Genomic DNA, 23,493 nt, shown 5'->3' with positions numbered 1-23,493 from the left:
CCCAATTTAGAGCTTGGAGGTCATTGAGTCTCCTATGTATTTTTTTTTTTTTAGTGAGGCAGTTGGGGTTAAGTGACTTGCCCAGGGCCACACAACTAGTAAGTGTTAAGTGTTTGAGGCCGGATTTGAACTCAGGTACTCCTGACTCCAGGGCCGGTGCTCTATCCACTGCGCCACCTAGCTGCCCCGAGTCCCTTATGTATTAAAAAATATTTAAACAGTTGCTGTGTGCAAGGTACTCAGGATACAAATACAAAATCAAAATAACCTCTGCCCTTATATTTTACCATCTCAAAGAATGATAGAAAGCAAAGGTCCAGTCAGTCCCCAGGAGAATCTATCCCAATACAAGTTCTATTTGCTATATTTATTCTGGGCCCAAGGGGTTAAATCTACTGACATGTACTTTATATCCTACATTCAAGTATTCTTTTTTTTTTTTAGTGAGGCAATTGGGGTTAAGTGACTTGCCCAGGGTCACACAGCTAGTAAGTATTAAGTGTCTGAGGCCGGATTTGAACTCAGGTACTCCTGACTCCAAGGCCAGTGCTCTATCCACTGCGCCATCTAGCTGCCCCTCAAGTATTCTTTTTAAAAAATTAAATATTTTATTAAAACTTTAATAATAAAACATCAATACAACTGTGCTTGTTTGTTGACTGTGAACATCAGATGAATTAATTTCAACATATCACGTTATCCTAAAACTTTTTTTTAGTCCCTCCCCCACTGCACTCCCTATGCCCACACATTCTTCTCTGCTTGGTTTACTGTTTCTTTTCCCTGCCCAACCCCAGGAAATGTCCAAGTGTGCCACCATGGGAGGATGACTGGAGACCGAGAAGCATCTGATCCTTTATAGCCAAAGTGGAATTGGAATCTCCTATAGATGACCACATGTCAGAGAGATTGCACAGGAAATTCCTGGTGGAGTACAGATTGGGCTAGATCACTTCTGAAGGCCTTTCCAGCTTTGATGATCTGTATTTCTGTGATTGAGGGCAGCTAGGTGGCACAGTAGATGGAGTGCCAGCCCTGGAATCAGGAAGACTCATCTTCCTGAGTTCAAATTTGGCCTCAGACACTTACTAGCTGTGTGACCCTGGGCAAGTCACTTAACCCTGCTTGCCTCAGTTTCCTCACCTATAAAATGAGCTAGAGAAGGAAATGGCAAACCACTCCAGTATCTCTGCCAAGAAAACTCCAAATGGGGTCACAAGGAATTAGATACGACTGAGCAACAAAGGGGTATATAGATTCTTCTTTACATTTTTGACCATACACTGTATCGTCTTTCTTACTTGTCCCTGATGTGTGATTTCATCAACTCAGCTCTTGGAGATCAATTGACTTTATTTTCACTACCACAAATAAAAACTTCAAATGAAGTCACAAAGAGTTGGACACAACTGAACAACAACAAAAACGTCTGTGATCCCCAACACGTGGTCACACACTCTCACTCCCTAGGGCAGCTCTATTCAATTTTAGACAGTTCTAATTGTTATATTTTTTTCCCTTATGTGCTACATTTTGTACAGAGAGGTATTTTTCTTTTTCTTTTTTGTTATATCTTTAGGAAAAATCCCAGCAATGAAATCACTGGATCAAAGCATATGTTTAGTTATGTGACTCTTGCTGTTTATTGGTACAAACTTTTTTTGGAATGCTATCCCCCAAAGCAACAATTTTCCATAACCCTGCTAACATTGCTTTTTTCTTGGCAGGGAGCAGTACTATGTCTGCTAATAAAATGGTAGCTTAAGTCTGTCTTGATTTGCATTTCTTATCATTAGGGGAATCAAGCTACTTTTCATTTGATTATTAGTATTTTCTCCTTTGCAAATGGCTAATGCCCTTCAACTATTTCTCAACTGGAGAGTATAAATTGCTCTTCTGGCAGTACTGGAGAGAAGGCCAGGCAGCCAACAAGCATTTATTAAGCACCTACTATGTTCTTCCCCCTCATCTCTGCCTCCCTGGCTTGCCAGGGTTCCTTAAAGTCCCAGATAAAACTCCACCTTCTTTAGGAAACTTTTCCTGATCCTTCTTAATTCTAAGGGCTTCTCTCTCTTAATCATTTCCTATTTATCCTGTACGTAGCGATCTGCATGTTGTCTCCCTCACTGGATTATGAGCTCCTCAAGGGTAGGGTCTGTCTTTAGCCTTTCTTTGTATCCTGTCTGCTTAGCACAGTGCTTGGCACTTAATAAATGTTATTGACTGACTAACCATATTCCAGGCCCTGTGCTTAGCAACGGGGCTGCAAAGAAAAGAGAAACATAATCCTTACCCTCAAGGAGCTCACATTCTAATGGAGGAGATACTACATAAATAACTAGGTCCATATAAGATATATAGATTTATAGATATCCTTTATATATAGATATATACCTCTCTCTGTATATATAGTAAATGCAAGTTAATCTTAGAGGGAGGTGATTAGCAGTTGGAGTGGGGGGAAGATTGGGAAAGGCTTCTTACAAAAGGTAGGATTTGAACTGAAACCCGAAGGAAGCCAAGAGGTAAAGATCAGGAAGGAGGGCATTCCAGGCGAGGGGGACAGTTGTAACAAAGGCATGGAGTCAGGAGCCAGGAGAAATTCTATAGAAGTTTTAAAAAGGAAGGGTTTGGATGGAGGTAGGGAGAAAAAAAATAATTTTTGTTTGTTTGTTTTTTGTGAGGGGCAATGGGGGTTAAGTGACTTGCCCAGGTTCACACAGCTAGTTAAGTGTCAAGTGTCTGAGGCCGGATTTAAACTAAGGTCCTCCTGACTCCAGGGCCAGTGCTCTATCCATAGCGCCACCTAGTGGCCCGAAAAAATAAGTTTTGCTTTGTACTTGTTAAGTTTACGATGCCTATAGGACATCCCATTCAAGACTGGAGATCAGGAAAGGGGTGAGGGCTGGATAAATAGATCTGAGAATTATCTGCATAGAGATGATAATTGAACCCATGGGAGCTGATAAGATCATCAAGTGAGATAGTAAATTGAGAAAAGAGGGCCTAGGTCACCCTCTTGGTCAATATCCAGAATTAATGGGCATGACCTGGATGAACATCCAGCAAAGGATACTGTGAAGAGGTGGTCATACGGGAGAACCAGGAGAGAGGAGTGTTACAGAAACCTACATAGGAAAGAGTATATAGGAAAAAAGGTGCTCGATAGTGTCAAAGGTTGCAGAGGAAATGAGAAAGATGAGCACTGAGCAAAGGACATTAGATTTGGCAATTAAAAGATCACTGGTAACTTTGGAAAGAATGATTTTAGTTGAACGATGAGGTAACAAATCAGACTGCAGAGAGTTTTGAAGAGAATGGGAAGAGAGGAAATGAAAGTACCTACTGGAGATGACTTTCTCAAGGAGTTTAGCCATGGAAGGAAGGAGAGATCCTGGGAATGGTTAGATCAAGGGAGGTGTTTGTAGGCAGTGCAAAAGCAGCCAGTTAACAGAAGGAGATTAAAGATTAGTGAGAGTAGGGATTATGGAGGGGACAATCTGCTGGGGAAGATGGATGGAATAAGACTGCTTGGGAGGGTAAAGGCAAAGAAGATGACCTCCTCATGTGAGACAGAAGTAAAGGAAGAGATCATGGGAAAAGACATCTGAGTGATGCAAGATGAGGAAAGAATCTAGTTCTTAAGGGGGCAGCTAGGTGGCACAATGGATAAAGTACTGGCCCTGGATTCAGGAGAATCTCAGTTCAAATCTAGCCTCAAACACTTGATACTTACTATCTGTATGACCCTGAGCAAGTCACTTAACCCTCCTTGCCCCACCAAAAAAATAAGGGGGGGTGGAGCTAGGTGGTGCAGTGGATAGAGCACTGGCCCTGGATTCAGGAGGACCTGAGTTCAGATCTGGCCTCAGACACTTAACATTTACTAGCTGTGTGACCCTGGGCAAGTCATTTAACCCCAATTGTCTCACCAAAAAAAAAAAAAAGAAAAAGAATCCAGTTCTTGGTGAATGACCTTGATTTTCTTTTAGTGAAGTATAAGGCAAGGTTCTCAGCTGAGAGGGTGGAGGAAAGGAGGTGTTATGGAAGGTTTAAAGAGGAATAGATAAATCTGTAATATTAATTCACCATAATAATAAATTCACCATTGTGGTGAATGGGAAGAATGAAGGTGAAAGTTGATGAGCAGGAAAACTAGTTAGTTACTCCCTCTTGGCTGGCCCCCATCCTCAAGAAGACAGTTCCAATAGTTCCCAGCTCTTCCCTTAGGGCCCTGGCTTTCTCTTTAGTCAACAAGGACCCTCTGAGGGCTGAGTTTCCTTTTCATGATGCCACAGGAAGAACCAATGAGAAATGGAAAAATATCTGCAACACCACCTGGAATAGCAGATGGGCTCCATTAATCTGCTAAATTCAATATGTGTTCTGGAGAGTCCCCATTCACTTGTACTTCTCTGCTTTGAGAAAGTTGTAAATCAAGAAAGTATTTTATTCCTCTTGAGATCCCATGCTAGGAAGGGTCCCAACAATTAGAGAATCTCCTTGCCCCCCCCCGCCCCCACCCTCTCTCTCTTTATTTTTTTTGCAGGGCAATGAGTGACTTGCCCAGGGTCACACAGCTAATAAGTGTCAAGTGTCTGAGGTTGAATTTGAACTCAGGTCCTCCTGAATCCAGGGCTGGTGCTTTATCCACTGCACCACCTAGCTGCCCTGTGTCTTTCTGTTTCTGATGAATATATGTGCCACAGTATAGAACTGCCTACCTCTTTCTCTCATTGTATGATCACAAGCAAGTGAATGAACCCTACTCAATCTCAGTTTCCTCACCTACAAAATAGGGATAATAAGAGCACCTACCTAATAGCATTGTTGTGAATACAACAAATAAGCTAGCTATTTGTATTTTCTCCATTGGAAACTGCTCATGCTGTTTGACTATTTTTCTAGTGGGGAGTGTATGCTAATCTCTAGCTGTAGTGGTATAGAGAGCAAAGGGCAGTGCCAACCATAATTTCCTCCTCTCAGATGCTTTTGAGCAAGTAAAACACATATGAGCCAGTAAGTGGTGGCCAACGGCTAACCACATTTTTATCTGGATATTTATTGGCTTTTAGAGACTAAGTGAACAGAAATGGGAAAAATCCATTTTAAAGAAATGAGAGATTAGCTTTGGAACAAATACATGTTATCCCTGAGAGGGAGAATACCCAGGGGAAATGGAGTCCTTATCTTGGATCTGCCCCTCTGGCTCAGTTCAGCCAAATCAGCATCTTACCTGATGCCTTTCTTGGCCCTAGATTCCACTCCTCGTCACCACTGCTTTGTCCCCGCCTCCATGGCAACTGTTTTCCATTGCTTTGCTTCTACTGGGATTGGTCTCTTTATCCTTTTTATCCATTGAGGGAGGCTATTTCCAGGGCCTGCTCTCACTTCTGGTACAGTTCCCCTCCCCCCTTGATGGCTCTGTCTTCATTTGAAAGCCACAGCCCGGGGTGCAGCTGGTGGTAGCAGCCTGAGGAACATGGGGCTGTCCTGGCAGCTTCCTCAAACAGACTCCAATTCCCTGATGCACCTTCTGACTCACTGCTGTTTGCAAAGGTTTTCCTCTTCTTCTCCCTCTCTTAGGAAATGGAAGGAGTGAAGTCCTCAAAAGAGACACACTTGGGGAAATTGTGTCTACCAATAGACACTGGGCTCCAATGTCCCACTACTCTTGTATATATCTGTTCCTTACAGATTCCAGAAGCCACCTGATATTTTCTTTCTTTCTTTCTTTCTTTCTTTCTTTCTTTCTTTCTTTCTTTCTTTCTTTCTTTCTTTCTTCCTTCCTTCCTTCCTTCCTTCCTTTCTTTTTTTGGCAGGGCAATGAGGATCAAGTGACTTGCCCAGGGTCACGCAGCTAGTAAATGTCAAGTGTCTGAGGCCAGATTTGAACTCAGGTCCTCCTGAATCCAGGGCCAGTGCTTTATCCACTGCACCACCTAGCTGCCCCCTCCCCCCCATTTCTTTAAGGCAATCCAGGTGTCACCTCCTTTCTGAAGTCTTCTCTGATACATACTATCTCTGGTTTACCCCTAGATAAAAGAGATCTTTCCCTCCTTAAATTTCCATTGAGTACTTTGTATGAATCTTTCCTTTCCCCCATATGACACTCTACTTTGTATGCTTATTGGGGCAGCTGGGTGGCTCAGGGGATAGAGCCCTGGGCCTGGAGTCAAGAAGACCTGAGTTCAAATGTGATCTCAGATACTAGCTGTGTGATCCTGGGCAAGTCACCTAACCTCAGTTTCCTCATCTATAAAATGGGGATATAATAGTACCTCCCTCCCAGGGTTGTTGTAAAGATCAAATGAGATAATAATTGTAAAGTGGCCTCATAAAGTGCAGTGCCTGGAACATAGTAATTGCTATACAAATAATAGCTATTATTATTATGTTGCTTCCTCTATAGCAGACTGTAAACATCTTGAGGGTAGGGACAGTGTCTTATTTCACTACTGCATCATTGCCCAGCGGTGCCTTGCCCACCACCAGGGGTGCTGAATTTAAGGATCATTGAATTCTGCATCAGCTTCCATTTTAGACCCAGGGGCTCAACCCTATACATCTCCTTCATGCTAGTTGGCTATTAATCACTGTTTTGTGTCCCCAGGGCAATGATGATGACTGCCTGCGACTTATCTGCTATAACCAAGCCCTGGGAAGTTCAGAGCAAGGTACATATAAACTTACATTCCCTTTAGGAGGGGGTGATTTGGGGGAACCTCTTCTTGCTCTTTTCTCATAGAGGTTTTTGGGGGCCCATCCAGATTCCCCACTAACATCAAAGCTGAGACAGCCTTTGCAATCGCTGCACACCCTCCAAAGAATTCCATTTGAATAATTTTTACATGGTGGATGCCATCCACAGAGAGCACACACACCAGGCCTCTCTTTGGCCTCCAGAACCTCAGCTGTAGGGGCTCTTCAGTGTGATGATTTGGAGTTTTTACCCTTTTATTGCTCGCAGGTGGCTCTTTTGGTGGCTGCTGAATTCTGGGAACAAGGAGATTTGGAGAGAACTGTGCTCCAGCAGAACCCTATTGTAAGTAGAAATTAGAGCTCATCTTTTTGTAAACTAGGCAGATAGGAAGTCTAGGGTAGAGTATGCTGCCCTTAGAGTGGAAAAAGACCTGAGTTCAAATCTTAGCCTCAGCTGTGTGTTCATGTACAAGTCATTTAACCCCTCTTGACCTCAGTTTCCTCATTTGTAAAATGGGAACAATATTAACACCTACCTAACAGGGTTCCTGTGAAGATCAAATGAGATAATATATACAAAGTGCTTCACAGACATTAAAGCTCAATGTAAATGTTAGCTATTACTATGATTATTATTAGAGATGAGACCTCACCTTGATGTTGATGGAGAAGCACAAATTTACCCTGTTGCTACATTTCATGGAAAAATACACACAATCCATGTGGACCTATATATAGTATTCCACCAATGACATAAAATTTACAGATCAATGGGTCTCCTCACAGAAGACAGTTGTCCCCAAGTTTCTTATAAAATCTGAGGGAGCCCAGTGTTAGAGGTGATGTGGTAGAAAAAAAAATGGTGGGTTGATGTTAGAGGACCCGAAATCCCAGCTAAGCCACTAACTGTGTGATCCTAGGTAGGTCTCTTGACCTCTTTGGGCCTCAGTTTTTCTGCTTTCTAAAATGAGGGGGCTGCTCTAAATCCTACTATGTCCATTTTACAGATGGGGAAACAGGTTCAAGAAAAGTTGAGTAATTTGCCAAAGGGTTAAGGTCTCTCCCACCTCTAAATTCCACCATCTCGCTTTGTCCTATGTAAGCCTTTCCACACCTCCTTTGAACCCTCAAATCCTTCTGGTGCTGCTTCTCCTGGACTAGAAGCAGAAGCTTCTGTTCTGAAAAGGAAGGTGAATGTACCCTCTGTCACTCTGTGAGAAGCCATTCTGTACTGTGTTTATATTAAGGGATTCCAAAGTGTTCCAGTCCTAGGTAGCTAAAGAATACTTTCTGATAGCCTATGTCAGCAGTATCCTAGGCCCAAGGTCACCCACCACCTGCTTCTGTTATTCAGAGGACAGAGGAAAGTTCAATGCAAAAATGTCCTTTGCCATAGCAGCATAAGTGGGCTTAAAAAAATAATTCTTTAGGGGCAGCTAGGTGGTGCAGTGGATAAAGCACCAGCCCTGGATTCAGGAGGACCTGAGTTCAAATCCAACCTCAGACACTTAACACTTACTAGCTGTGTGACCCTAGGCAAGTCACTTAACCCCAATTGCCTCACCAAAAAAAAAATTCTTTAAATGAAAATAAATTAATTAAAAAAATTTTAATATCATAGTTATTTCTACATACATCTATAGCAACCATCACCAGCTGACCTTCCCTACCTGACAATGTAGGCAATGTTCTGGACCATTTTTTTTTTTTTGCCCTCTGGTGAGTTTGGAAATGCAAAGTCCTATGGGATGCCAGTCAGGAGAAGGGCTGCCTCCTGAGACAGAATCCCTTAGACAACACATGGGGGGAATGCTGAGGAGCCCTCTGGGGGCCGAGGGCAGATCTGAGCAGGTGACGGTTCTGTGACTGAGAAGGAATAATGCATTCTGCCCTTTTTTCTCCACCTTCTGCTTGACAGCCCATGATGGACAGGAATAAAGCCGACGAGCTCCCCAAGCTGCAAGTTGGTTTCATCGACTTCGTCTGTACCTTCGTCTACAAGGTGGGCCTGACCTTCGTCCGATCCAGTAACCTGTTTTCTAGAAGCACACACCTGGTTCCCCTCTCTTCACCTGACTCTCGGATGCTCAGAAAAGAAAGGCTTTCTTTGTAGCCTCTAATCGCTTTTGCGTGGATCCCAGGACTGTAAGGAAGGTTTCAGGGCCCCACAACCTCCAACACAGGCAGACAAGCCCACACAGAAGGGCTTGGAATATGTAATCAAGGATTCATCCATGCTGACTTGGCATTATGGAATCCTCCTCACCTAAGCCCTTTGGAGGAAGCCTGTGTCCTGCAGAAAGTGGCTGGCTGTAAAGCCCACCAGGTGATTCAGCCCAGAGACATGCACAGCATAGGGGAACACAGGTTTACATGTGGTAAAGGCTGCCCAGGTAGTCAGCATTTCCAGGGCTCAGGGGCTCAGCCATGCAGAGGTCTAACTTGGCTTTTCTTCTGGACAGCAGTCAGAGCTTCCATACAAGGGCCAATTGAGAAACATGAGAAGTCAGGCTCGATTTTAGTCAATATAGGGACAGCTAGGTGGCGCACCGGCCCTGGATTCAGGAGGACCTGAGTTCAAATCCAGCCTCAGACACTTGACACTAGCTGTGTGACACTGGGCAAGTCACTTAACCCTCATTGCCCCGCACCTCCCCCCCCCCAAAAAAAAGATTTTAGCCAATAGGCTGCCCTAGAGCAAGGGCTCTGAGCCTGGGTCTGTGAATTTTTTTTCACTATCTGGATAACTATATTACAATATAATTGGTCTCCTTTGCAATCCTATGTATTTTTTCTTTTATGTGTTAAAAAAAACAACAATATTCTGAGAAAAGGTTCATTGATTTTGCCAGATTGTTAAAGGGGTCCATGATACAAAAAAATGGTTAAGGATCCCTGACCTAGAGGAAAAAGAAACTGGTGTCCTTCTTAAGGCTATTGGTAATAGCTGCTGCCTTCCTGCCCCATGGATCAATCGCCCTGACTTCCTGATTGTGATTAACATGAGAAAGAACACTTGATTTGGGAGCAGTCTTGGCTCTGGGACTATGGACCAGTCATTACCCCACTTTGATCCTTGGGTTTCCCTTCTTTAAAATGGGAATAAGGGGGCAGCTAGGTGGTGCAGTGGATAAAGCATCAGCCCTGGACTCAGGAGGACCTGAGTTCAAATCTGACCACAGACACTTGACACTAACTAGCTGTGTGAACCTCAGCAAGTCACTTAACCCTCATTGCCCCGCAAAAACAAAACAAAACAAAACAAAATGGGAATGAGAGGCAGCGTGACATTGGAGTCAGGAAGACCTGTATTCTGATTTTTCTTCAGATACTTCCTAGTTGGATGACCCTAGGCAAGTCATTTAACATCACTCAGCTTCAGTTTTCTCATCTGTAAGCGGGATATAATAGTAACACCTACCTCACAGGATTGTTGTGGGGAGCAAATAAAATAATAGACATAAAGCACTTTGAAAATCTTAAAGTACTATAGAATTATTAGCTATTTATCATCACCACCATCATCCTTGTACCAGTTTTCTCTCCAGGGCAGGTGTGAGAGAAGTGCCTTGTAAAGTGTGAAGTACTTGATAAAAAGGAGTCTTGAATTTTGTAATGGAGATTATTTTGATTTCTTTTGCTCTTCACAACAGCTCCGTGATATAGACACAGGCCAGGGGAGTGGAAAGCACACTGAACTTGGGGGCCTGGGACCTGAATGTGAACCTCAGCCCTGCTCTGTGGTAGCTCTGTGACCTCCTGCCAAGACGATTGCCCTTTCTGGGCCTTGTTTTATGAAACGATAAGATGAAGGAATATGACTATCTGAACTCTAGAGCCCACTGTAACTCTAAATATAATTATCCTTCTTTTACATATGAAGGGACTGAGGCTCAGCGTCTATGAGTACTTTGTTAAGGCCAAAGAAGTGGTCAGTAGCAGAGCTGAGACTAGAAATCAGGCTTTTTTGCTCTTTCCACACACAATTCTGCATGGCCATAGTTAGGGGATAAATAGTTACATGAGACGTCCAAAGCATCCTACAGGAGAATAAATAATTTATTAAGATAACTCACAAATTTATAGTCATTGGCTTAATTTTATTGAAAACTTTGTTTTCTATTAATTCTAGCCCAAGGACAAACAATCCTTGGTTAGCTGAAGAGGTATTTGATTAACAAAAGTTTATTAAGTGCCCATATGCAAGGCTTCTGGCACTGGAGATACAGAGGTAAAAAATGACAGAGAGCTCCCCTCAGAGAGATTATATTTTACCAAGAAGGATACTGCATGCGTTCACAAATATGTCTAAGAGAGGCTGTAGGCAAATTGGAGCATGGCCTGATTTTCAGAGAGCAGGAGGCAGCAGGGGTATAAAAAAGCAAGACATTAAAAGTTAGAAGCTCTGGGTTTCAATCTTGGTTCCGTCATTCACATTCTGTGTGTTATTAGGCAATTGACTTTACCTTTCTGGGCCCATTCCCTTGGTTCTAGGTACTACATTTTAAGAGGAACACTGACAATTTGGAGGGTATCCGGGGAAGGATGATCAGAACGTTTAGGGAACTTGAAACTTCACTATTAGACTAGAAGACTTTTGAACACTATATATATTTGAAAAACTATTTTGGGGAAAAGGGATGAGATTCATTCTGCTTGGCCCCATAGGGCAGAACAAGGAACAGTGGGAGGGAGTTACAGGTAGGCCTTGATAGAAGGAAGAACTTTCCAACAAGAGTGCTCTCCATCCCTCCCTTGGCTGGAATAATAGAGAGTGGGTTACCTACCTGCTAGCTGCTCCTTTGTCCTAGGTGACAAGAGACCTCATCTTCTCTTCCAGGAATTTTCCCGGTTTCACGAACAGATCACCCCCATGCTGGATGGCATCACCAATAACCGGAAGGAGTGGAAGGCACTGGCTGATGAATATGATGCCAAGATGAAAGCCCTGGAGGAGGAGAAGCAGAAAAAAGCAGAGGCCAAGCAAGGTCTGTAAGGGCACCTGGGCTCTAAAGCAGGTGGCCAGGGCTGCCCACAGGTTGTACAAAGTCTGCTGAAAAGCAGAGCACCCGAGAAAGAAGATCTGGGTTCAAATTCCAGTTTTGCTGCTTAATCCTGATGTGGCCTGGGGACAAACCAATTTTCCTTGCTGTGCCTCATTTTCCCAGTCTGTAGATCTAAGTTCCCATGATCTCCATTTTTTAAAGTGAGGACACTGCTGCTTACTGTCTTTACCCACCCCCCCTCCCAGATCTAGAGAGTTCATTGTTCCCTGAGGGGTCTGGATGGTGATCTATGGAGAGAAATTCATTGGCCGCAAAGCGCTCACCTCTTTCAGTTTCCAGTCTTGCAAGAGCACCACTGCTTTCAAAACCTCCATAATCTCATTGATGTGGGGACTTCCTCCACAGATTACAGACCACAACCCTTTCATACCTAAAGAGAGGGATTTTTTGATTGTAGCAAAAACCATCAGGAAAACCACCCCCTGTTGACTCACCTCCTGGTGATGAGCTAGCCTCTCGAGACTGATGCTCAGATTAAGAGATAGGGAATTACTTCCCATGCCATGGTGAGATGGGGGAGAACTTTGGTGGAGGACCAAGATAAAGACTGGACCCATGATTGCATTGGTGCTTTAAATGCCCTTTGAAATGTGGAAAAAACCCAAAAACCTAGTCTACCATTGTACTGCAGAATCTATTTTTATATTTCTGGGGTTGTTGTTTTTTGTTTGTTTGGCAATAAGGGTTAAGTGACTTGCCCAGGGTCACACAGCTAGTAAGTGTCAAGTGTCTGAGGCTGGATTTGAACTCAGGTCCTCCTGAATCCAGGGCTGATGCTTTATCTACTGTGCCACCTAGCTGACCCCATATTCTTAGATTTTTAAAGTCTAGCAACAATAATCTTTTTTTTGTGTGTGTTCATCACTTTCTTTTTTTCTTTAATTTTTAATGTATAAGGTATTTTATTTTTTCCGTTACATGTAAAGATAGTTCTCAACTTTTGTTTATACAAGCCTTACAATTTCAGATTTTTCTCCCTCCCTCCCCCCTCCCCTAGACAGCAGGTAATCTGATATAGGTTATATCTATATATCTCTATACATATACATATAGATATATACACACATATATATATACACATAATAACATTAATCCTATTTCTGCATTAATCCTGTTACAAGAGAAAAAATCAGAGCAGTGATGCAAAACCTCAAAATAGAAAAAAAAACAACAGCACCCAAAACAAAAGAAATAATATGGTTCAATCAGCATCTATACTCCACAGTTCTTTCTTTCTTTTTTTTTTTCTTGGATTTGGAGATCCTCTTCTATCATGAGTTCCCTGGAACTCTTCTGTACCATTGCATTGGTGAGAAGAATATAGTCCATCACAGTAGGTCAACACTCAATGTTGATGATACTGTGTACAATGTTCTTCTGGTTCTGCTCATCTCACTCATCATCAGCTCACGTAAGAACCTCCAGGTTTCTCTGAACTCTTCCTGCTCATCATTTCTTACAGCACAATAGTATTCCATTGTATTCATATACCACAACTTGTCCAGCCATTCCCCAATTGATGGGCACCCCCTCAACTTCCAATTCCTTGCTACCACGTAAAGAGCATAGCAACAATAATCTTAAAAGAGGTGAGGATTGGGAGAGGAGGAAGGAGAAGGGAGAGGGACCAAAGATTTGGAGTGGGAGGATTTGGATTTGGAGTCTCTGGGAGAAAGAGAGAGAGAGAGAGAGAGAGAGAGAGAGAGAAAGCTACCAGAAAGGGGGGGAAGGTAGTCCTGACTATTTATGGTTATTTATAATCAAATGAGATAATATATATGTAAAGCACTTTGCAAACCTTTAAAGCAGTATATAATGCTAAATATATATAAGCAAAATGCTAAATATGGTATATATTATCATCATAATTATTTTATATAGTATATTATAATTATATATTATATAATACTGTTACATATTACATATAATTATATGTTATGATATACATAATTATATCTCTTTAGCTATAAAGCACTGGCCCTGGATTCAGGAGGACCTGAGTTCAAATCTGGCCTTAGATACTTGACACTTACTAACTTACCTAAGTGACCCTGGGCAAGTCACTTAACCCTCATTTCTTAGAGAAATGCCAAGGCCCACTGAGGTTAAGTGGCTTGCCTAGATGGAGGGACCTAAGAGGTCATCCAGCCCAACCACGTCATGTCATAGATGAGGATACTGAAGTGTGCTAAAGTGAAGCAGCTTCTTTCAGGTCATACAGGTAGCATCCAAAGCCAAATTCGAAGCCAGGTCTTCCAAATCCAAAGTAAGTTCTACTTCTACTGGGAACACATATGTATAGGAGGCCGGACTTGCACAGTCCAAGGTCCCACCACTAGTATAGATGAAAACTGGCACTTGGAAGACCCAGGCTCCTGACTCTGAAATTTGTATTTTGGTCTTTCCATGCTGTGCTGCCTTCATGGAGGAATGATAACAAAAGTAACCCTACCAGTGCTTTAAGTTTTTAAATGTAGTGCTTTAAATACTTGAGAACACTTTTATAGCCATTATTTTTTTGGGGAGGGGGGGGGAAATGAGGGTTAAGTGACTTGCCCAGGGTCACACAGCTAGTAAGTGTCAAGTATCTAAGACCAGATTTGAACTCAGGTCCTCCTGAATCCAGGGCCAGTGCTTTATCCACTGTGCCACCTAGTGGCCCCAACAGCCATTATTTCAGTTAATCCTTACAGCCCTATGAGGCAAACTTGGCACTTTATAACTTTATTACGTATTCCCACTTTATAGAGAAAGTCATAGTATATTGATAAAGTCCTAATCTAGGAGGCAAAAGCCCTAAATTTCAGGGCCTGGTGCCAACACCAACTCTTGGGTAAGTTATTTAAGTCTCTGAGCCTCAGTGTTCATGTCTGTAAAATGGGCTCACTACTTGTATCACCCACTTCACAGGCTCGCTGTAAGGAAAGTGCTTTGTAAAGTGATACATACATACACATATATGTGAGTTTTTCTTGTCATTAATATTATTCAAGTTGAGAAAACTGGGGCTCAGAAAGATCACATAAAGGCACTGGGCAGGATCCAGCTTTGACTGGAATTCAGTTCCTGAAATGCTTGTCCAGTGTTTTTGAACATTTTTTTTTTACAGCAGTATTCTGCAAGTATTTATCAAGCAATAGAAAATCATGTGTGCAGAGCCTCACGTTGGAGGCCTTGGAGCACACTTGGTGCTGGCGTAGTGCATGACAGTAGGAGGGGAGGCCCTGCTAGTCGCTACAACTGCCCACTGACGAACACATCTAAAAGCATGATTTCCACACATGTAGAGTCCTCTATTAAAGGGGAGGGTGTGCCAAAAAAAAAAATCAAAAAAGTAGAAGTCGCAGTGCCCTGCTCTCAAGGGGAAATCTCCTTGGGGGTTATAAGAAAACCTGTGGAAAGAGCATTGATTTGGTTGTCCGAAGATGTAGTTTGGAATCCCAGCTTCAAACAAGTACTATCAGTGTGATCTTGGGTGATGCAACTTTGAGCCTCAGTTTCCTACCCTATGCATTATCTACATCAGAGAGGGCTATTTAATCAAAGGGATGAGTAAACCTGAACACCCTGCATAAGCATAAGCTGTCCTCATTGTTCAAGGTCTTAGATGTGCTAGACATTCCCAGGGGCCCTCCAGTGTCCCATTCTTGCTCTCAACAGATTGTCAGTCACACTCCTCTGTGTTTGCATTGTTTAGTCATTTCAGTTGTATCTGACTGTCCATGACCCTATTTAGAATTTTCTTGGGAGAGATGCTGGAGTGGTTTGCCATTTCCTTCTCCAGTTCATTTTACAGATGAGGAAACTGAGGCAAAGAGGGTTAAGTGACTTTTCTAGGGGTCACACAGCTAGTAAGTGTTTGAGGGCAGATTTGAACTCAGGTCTTCCTGACTCCATGCTCAGCACTCGATCCACCGCACCACTGCTGCATTTTAAAATTGGGTCCTTTAAGTTGGAAAAGCTTCATTCCTAGTTGCATTTTGGGGGCAGAGAAAAGAGATAGAGTAAAGGGCTTGGTCTATAAGAAGTAGCAAGTGCTACAGTAGAAAGAAAGAGTGCTGAATTTGAAGTCAAAGGACCTGGGTTGTAATCCTAGTTCTGTTATTACCTGGGTAAATCACTTAACCTTTTGGGTATTGGTTTTCTCAGTTGTAAGGTGAAGGGACTGGATGAAATGAGCCCCAAGGTCCCATTATGAATGAATGAAAACTACAGAACTTTATTGGTACAAATAAGACCAAAATTTGAGAGATATTTCCTGTTCCCTGGTTAGTGGGGTTTAATATAATAATCAAAGGGAGCAGAGAGCACAGGCTAATCAGCATGTTCCCCTAGGGTGTGCCAGCTATGGTGATAACAATTATAATAATACCAAAGGTAATTTATAGACAATTTTAATGAGGAAAGGCATGTAAAAGTCTTTACAAAGCTTAAGGTCCTATATGAATGTGAGCTATTTTTATTTTTGCCAATTAAAATACCATCAGGATTTTTTTCTAGAAATAGACAAATAATAAGGAAACTTCCTTGGGAAAACAGGCCGTGAAGGCCAAAGGTGCCAAATGAGATGGGCAAGAGAGGAGGACTTGGCCTTCTGTACTATATCACCCAGCCTCACCTAACTTCCTCCCCAACCCCACCCCACCCCATCCCACCCTACTCCTTTCCTTCATCCTTATCTGGACTCAAAAACCTAGGGATGAATGGTCTTCTCCACTCATTCCATTCCACAATCAGATTTTAGGAGATTTTAGGAGCAGAGCAGGTCTTAGGCACTGCAGTGGGAGGGGCTGGCCAAAGTCCTTGTCTCCTCAGAACCTAGAGACCTGGTTTACTGATAGCAGGGACCAGAAGCCCTCTTGGGCAGAGCAGATATCTGACCTTCCTGTCCCTCCCTTTCCCTCTCAACCTCCCCAGTACAGGACAGAGAAAAAATACTGGATTTGGTCTTGGAGGACATGGGTTCATAAGCAACCTCTGATGCTTATTATCTGTAGGTAGTATCTTGGGCAAAACATTCAATCTTCTTAGGCCTTAGTTGTTTTTGTTTTTGTTTTTGATCTGTAAAATGAGAGGGATGGTGTGGGGTGTGGGGGGGGCAGCTAGGTGGTGCAGGGGATAAAGCACTGGCCCTGGATTCAGGAGGACCTGAGTTCAAATCTGACCTCAGACACTTAACACTTACTAGCTGTGTAACCCTGGGCAAGTCACTTAACCCTCATTGCCCTGCCAAAAAAAAAAAAAAAGTTTAAATTTTTTTTTAAATGAGAGGGATGGGCTGATGGCCTCTGAGCATCCCTTCCTGCTCTACATCAATGATCCAAAGCTGTGGGTGTCTCCAGGCCCAGAGTTGAGTTGCTTTGGGGCTCTAAAGGACACCTTAAAGGAAGTTTTGTGCATGGTATCGCTGCGTGATTCACCCGTTGCACCAGAGGCACTGGGTACCTCACCGGGAAAAAGGCAGGAAGTAGTTTAGACCTTGGTCTACTTACTTATCTTCATGACTTCAAATCTAGCCTTGGTCACTTACAGGCTGTGTGACCCCGGGCCAGGTATTTCGCCTCCGATTACCTCAGTTTCCTTAACTGTAAAATGGGGATTATAATAGTATCTCCCTCCCAGATTGTTGTGAGGATCAAATGAGACAGAGGAAAAAAGGACTGGATCTGGCCTAGGAGGAGATGGGTTCATAAATGTTAACTGTTATTGTTCTTATCCTAGATTCCAGACTTGCACTCCCAACTAGCCCCCCCGCCCAACCTCCATATCCAATCTGTTGCCATGCCAAGCTCTGTCAATCCCCTCGTGACGGCATCTTTCATAGACACCCCTTTTCTCTTGCTGCTGCTGGTTTTCTTAATAAAGTATTTTTTCCAGTTACATGTAAAGATAGTTCTCAACTTTTGTTTGTACAAGCTCTCCAATTTCAGATTTTTCTCCCTCCCTCCCTCCCCTCCCTCCCCCTCCCCCTCCCTAGACAGCAGGTAATCTGATATAGGTTATATACATAATAACATTAATCCTATTTCTGCATTAGTCATGTTATAAGAGAAAAATCAGAGCAATGAGGAAAAACCTCAAAATAGAAAAACATCAGCACCAAAACCAAAAGAAATAGTATGGTTCAATCAGAATCTATACTTCACAGTTCTTTTTTTCCCCCTGGATTTGGAGATTCTCTCCCATCATGAATCCCCTGGAACTCTTCTGTACCATTGCATTGGTGAGAAGAATATAGTCCATCACAGTAGATCAACCCACAATGTTAATGATACTGTGTACAATGTTCTTCTGGTTCTGCTCATCTCACTCATCATCAGCTCACTCAAGACCCTCCAGGTTTCTCTGAACTCCTCCTGCTCATCGTTTCTTACAGCACAATAGTATTCCATTACATTCATATACCACAACTTGTCCAGCCATTCCCCAATTGATGGGCATCCCCTCAACTTCCAATTCCTTGCCACCACATAAAGAGCAGCTATAAATATTTTTGTACATGTGGGTCCTTTTCCCTTTTCCATGATCTCTTTGGGGAAAAGTCCCAAAAGTGGTATTGCTGGGTCAAAGGGTATGCACAGTTTTATAGCCCTTTGGGCATAATTCCAAATTGCTCTCCAGAATGGTTGGATCAGTTCACAGCTCCACCAACAATGCATTAGTGTTCCAATTTTTCCACACTGATGCTGCTGTTTTGCTGCTGGCCATCTTCCCACTCTGTCCCTTCTCTCAGCTGCCAATCATCTCCCTAAAGAGCGAGTCTCATTATGTCTCTTCCCTATTTAGTAAACTCTTGTTGTTGTCAGTTGTTTCAGTCCCACTCTTTGTTGACCCCATTTGGGGTTTTCTTGACAAAGATACTGGAGCTGTTTGCCATTTCCTTCTCCAGCTCATTTTACAGATGAGGAAACTGAGGCAAACAGGATGAAGTGACTTGCCTAAGGTCACACTGCTAGTCGATTTCTGAGGTCGAATTTGAACTCAGGACTTCCTGACTCCAGGCCGATCATTCAAACCACTGCACCACCTAGCAGCCCCTTAGTAAACTCTAATATCTCCCTATTACCTCCAGGATCAAAGATAAAATTTTGTTTGGCTTTTAAAGCATTTTACAAACTGCCCTCTGCCAACCTCTTCTTATCCTTGAATCCGATCCATGTTCCAGTGATGCTGCCCTCCCTACTATTCCTTGCACACAACACTTCCATCACCCAAATCCCTGACTTTTCACTGGCTCTCTCTCTTCCTGGAATGTTATTTTTGCTGGCCTCCCCTCAAGGCTTCCTTCAAGTCTCTACTAACATCGTAGTCAGTGCAAGAAGCCTCTGCTGATGCTATCCAGTGCTAATGCCTGCCCTGAGTTGACCTCTCATTTACTCTTGTACATAGCTATTGGAATGTTGCCTCCCTCATTGGAATGTGAGCTCCCAGGGCAGGGACCATGTTTTTGCCTTTTTTTTGTATCAGCAGAACTTAGCACAGTGCTCAGCACAGAGATGTTGCTCAATAACTTCTTGTTGTTTTGTTATTACTCCTAATTCTGCTCTCTGGAGCTGAGGAGAATAGAATTCCTCCCTCCTCCTCGTGGCAGCCTTTTATATATTAGAAGACAATGACTATGATCTCTGTGTGTGCCTTTTCCTCTATCGAGTCTTTTCCCACTATCTTTATTTCTCATTCAATTGATTGACTTTGACAGCCATGGACACTGGCTCACAGATTTGAAGCTGGTAAGGACCTTACAGGTCACCTAGTCTAATTTCCTTATTCAGCAGATGAAGAAAATAAAGGGTCAGAGTGGGTAAATGACTTAACCAAGAAGGTTTATACCCTGTTTTTTTAAAAAAAAAAAATGAAGGGGTAGCTAGGTGGCGCAGTGGATAAAGCACCGGCCCTGGATTCAGGAGGACCTGAGTTCAAATCCAGCCTCAGACACTTACTAGCTGTGTGACCCTAGGCAAGTCACTTAACCCTCACTTCCCCACCCCCCCCCCAAAAAGAAAAAAAAGAAATCAAATGAAACTTTATTCAGTCCATATTTGAATACAGTTTAAAATCCAGTAAAATAGTACAGCTGGTCTCTTGTAGTCAGTTGTTGTTACAGTTCCTCATTGAAATGGATTTCATTGTTACTGTCGGTATGGAAAAGGTAATAAGACACATTTCCAAAGTGTCTCACCTGGAAACCCATAGACCACAGGAATAATGCAGCAGTGAGTGGTGGCAATAATTTTGGTAACTAGGACTACTTTGTCCAGGTGATAGTTGTTCTCACCATCACTCAGGGACAAGTACTCTTGAAAAGTGAAAAGGAAAAAAAAATACAAGGTTGTAAGGTATAAAAACAAACATCTGAGCAAAGATAAACTTAAAAACCTCACATTTTTGCCTACTCTTATCTTAATGTTTTCTCATTCTCCCATAGCAAAAGATAACAGCAAACAGTGGGATATGAAGTCCCCAGAGATGGCCATGCAGAATAAAACCAAGACCCATGGTTTGTTGTTCTTTGTCAGATGCGATCTTTATGAAAGCCCTGTTAGGCCAGATTCAGGATGCTTATTCTATCTTGGTCTTTCATTTGTGAGTGATGTTGGTGACCTTTTGCAGCAATGTTATCTGGGAGTAGAAGTCTGTCTCCAGATCTGGTCTTGGTCCTTCTCATATAATAACCTCAGCAAGGGGAATTCTTGGGGTGACACAGAGAGTAACAGCAACCAAGCTCTGACATTTGGGGAACCTTGGTTCCAGCAGAAGGTCCCAGATTTCAAAGACTTCTTTTAATTCAAATAATGGCCAAGAGAGCGGAATCATGCTCTAATATATCGGAACACAGGTCCTGTCTCTTTGGGGCCCAGCTCAACTCCCAGACAAAGTCTCAGGCACTCTGCATACCTTCTCACACCCATCACAAAGATGGAAATTGTGTTACCTCTGAGAGAATTTTAAAATGAAAGGAAGAGTTAATATAGGATTAGAGAAGAGCTGACACAGGTAGGAATGTAGCTAAAATTCCCAAGGAAAGCAGTCTAAGCTAAAGCACATTGGATACAAGATAAAATTTACCAGTGGTATTCCATAATATTGCTTTTCTGCTTACCTTAACTTTTCATTATTGCTAATATTATTATTACAGTTCAGGAACCTAAAACCAGACTCTGGTTAAGGAGATGAAATTTATTCATTCATTTACATAAGAGGTAATTTGACATAGTTAAAAGAACTTGAGACTGAAAGTCAAGGAGACTTGGGTTTGAATCATGGCTCTGACAATAACATTCTCCAAATCTCAATCTGAGATTTCATGAAGTTTCACTGTTGTTAGTCATGTTTCAGTTGTGGCTGACTCTTCATGACCCCATTTGGGGTTTTCTTGGCAAAGGTACTGGAGTGGTTTGCCATTTCCTTTTCCAGCTCATTTTACAGATGAGGAAACTGAGGCAAACAGGGTTAAGCGACTTGCCTAGGGCCACACAGCTAGTATCTGAGGCTAGATTTGAACTCAGGAACATGGGTCTTCCTGTCTCCAAGCCTGGCACTCTATCCATTATGCCACCTAGCTGCCTCTTTGACCCAGAAATACCACTATTATGTCTGTACCTCAACATTAGTTGAATGTAAAATTAGCTCTTTTCCTCAGCTACTTCCTTACCTAGAGCTGGTTATTATTGGATCACATTTAGAGCTGGAGTTAAGCTTAGAGGTGATCTATCTCAAACTAGTGACTTGTCAGAGGTCATTAAGTAGGACAGAACTGGTATATAAACCCAGGGTCTTTTGACTGTAAATGCAGCATTCTTTCAGCATAGCCTTTACTAGGGTCTGGTCACAAAGGAAGTTAGTTGGTGGTAATCTTTTTGGGGTCAGGTTCTTTTTTTTTGCATTTATCTTCAAGGGGAAAGAGAGACGTGGCTTGGTAGATAGTTGCCTTCAGGGGAGGGAAGGAGGGAGGGAGGGAGGGAGGGAGAGAGAGAGAGAGAGAGAGAGAGAGAGAGAGAGAGAGAGAGAGAGAGAGAGAGAGAGAGAGAGAGAGAGAGAGAGAGAGAAACAAGAACGCCTGGATAAAGTCACTTAAGCTCTCCATGGTCCCAGGCAATTATTATTTTCAATTGCTATTCAAGAGCTATAACTGCTCTGCAGAAATAATTTCCTCCCTGGGAGTTCCTTATACAGTACCAAAGAAATCAGAGGTTCTAACCCAAAAAGTCTTCAAAAGGGAAGCAAGAACACAGTAGCACTTTCTCATAACAATTTAAGTCTCCACAGTTCGAATTACTATGTATAGGCTGAGTGACCTACAGTTTACAGATCTGAACCTCTTCCCTTTTTTGCAAATTAGCATAGCTTCCCATTTTTAGTCATATGACAATTCTCCCAAGTCTCCAGGATTTTTTCAAGGCCATTGACAAGGCCTCAGCAATGACACCCACCAGCTTTCAGCACACAGGGCTGTTGTTCTTGGGGTCTGGTAATCCAAACCTACTGGGGCAGCTATAGTAGGTGCTTTCTCTTTATCTCCTAACTTATCTTGGATATCCATTCTATGTAATCATTGGAATCCTTTCTAGGCCCTAGTTCGGGATCTCCTTAATAGAGAAATAAAAATAAAGCAGTTCTGCCTTTTCTCCACTGTTGATCAGCATTGTCACAGTCACCTCCAACAGCAGTCTTATCCCTTCTTTGATAATTCTCTTTGATACTTGTCTGAACCAAATTAAACAACCCCTTCTCTTTAGCCTATGTCTTGATCTCCAGCTTCAGCTCCTACTGAGCTCTGGCTCTCTCAACATCAGTCTTTCTTTCTTTTTTTTTTCTTTTTTTTTTTTTTAGTGAGGCAATTGGGGTTAAGTGACTTGCCCAGGGTCACACAGCTAGTAAGTGTTAAGTGTCTGAGGCCAGATTTGAACTCAGGTCCTCCTGACTCCAGAGCTGGTGCTCTATCCACTGCGCCACCTAGCTGCCCCCCAACATCAGTCTTAAAGGACTATATTCCCTTTTGTATTCATTCTCAGTTACCTGCCTTTGCTCAGTGACATTCCTGGGTGCCCACAACATTAGACAGTTCCCCCTTTTCTTTCTCATCAAAATCACCTGTGTTTGTATGTTTGAGAATTCCTTGTTGGGAGCTTCTCATTACCCTTGAGTTGCCTTCCCCTCTAGAGTTTTAGGCCATAGAATCTGGTCCATCCTCCCTCTAAATTCATAGGATCATAGATTTAGAGTCAGAAGGGATCTTAGAGATCATTTGGACCAGGTATAGGTATATATGGTCGATGTGGAGCAGTAGCCATATCTTGTTCCATAACAGCCAAGGGGCCTAGGAGGAGCCTTGTTTTGGTCCCAGATCACCTCCCAACAAGCTTAGGGACCACAGGCAGGGAGCTGTGACTTCCCAACCAGGATCCTAACCTGCCACACCCACCCTGGGAGTCAAATGAAGGAACTGGAGGTGTTGATTTAGCCTGTAAAAGAAGTATCTGAGGAGCTGTCTAGTAGAATAGGTATTTGGCTTGTTCTGTTTGTTTTCAGAAGGAAACATTGAAGACAGGTAGATTTGGGCTCAGTGAGAGAAAGGGCCTCACTATGAGAGCTAAGCCAAAATGGAACAAGCTGTTTTTTTTCTGAAGGAGCTGGTTCCCCTTTCCTAGAGCTCTTGTAGGGAGGTTGGAGGACTCTGTTAGTGTGGATTCTGGTTCAGATATGGGTTGGATTAGATGGCCTCTGA

General features: G+C 42.7%; 1 protein-coding gene across 1 annotated transcript in view; it reads left to right on the top strand.

Annotated features, from left to right (window-relative positions):
* PDE6A (phosphodiesterase 6A) overlaps positions 1–23,493 on the top strand; it is a 107,724-nt gene that overhangs the window by 82,481 nt on the left and 1,750 nt on the right. Inside the window, exons 18-21 of the mRNA XM_043980715.1 lie at positions 6,614–6,677; positions 6,971–7,045; positions 8,621–8,704; positions 11,543–11,690. Of these exons, the coding sequence (XP_043836650.1) occupies positions 6,614–6,677; positions 6,971–7,045; positions 8,621–8,704; positions 11,543–11,690 (371 nt within the window). The remainder of the gene's footprint in view (positions 1–6,613; positions 6,678–6,970; positions 7,046–8,620; positions 8,705–11,542; positions 11,691–23,493) is intronic.

Source organism: Dromiciops gliroides, chromosome 2 (genome assembly GCF_019393635.1).
Source record: "Dromiciops gliroides isolate mDroGli1 chromosome 2, mDroGli1.pri, whole genome shotgun sequence".
Taxonomy (NCBI): Eukaryota; Metazoa; Chordata; class Mammalia; order Microbiotheria; family Microbiotheriidae; genus Dromiciops; species Dromiciops gliroides.
This window is presented reverse-complemented; position numbering and strand designations above follow the sequence as displayed.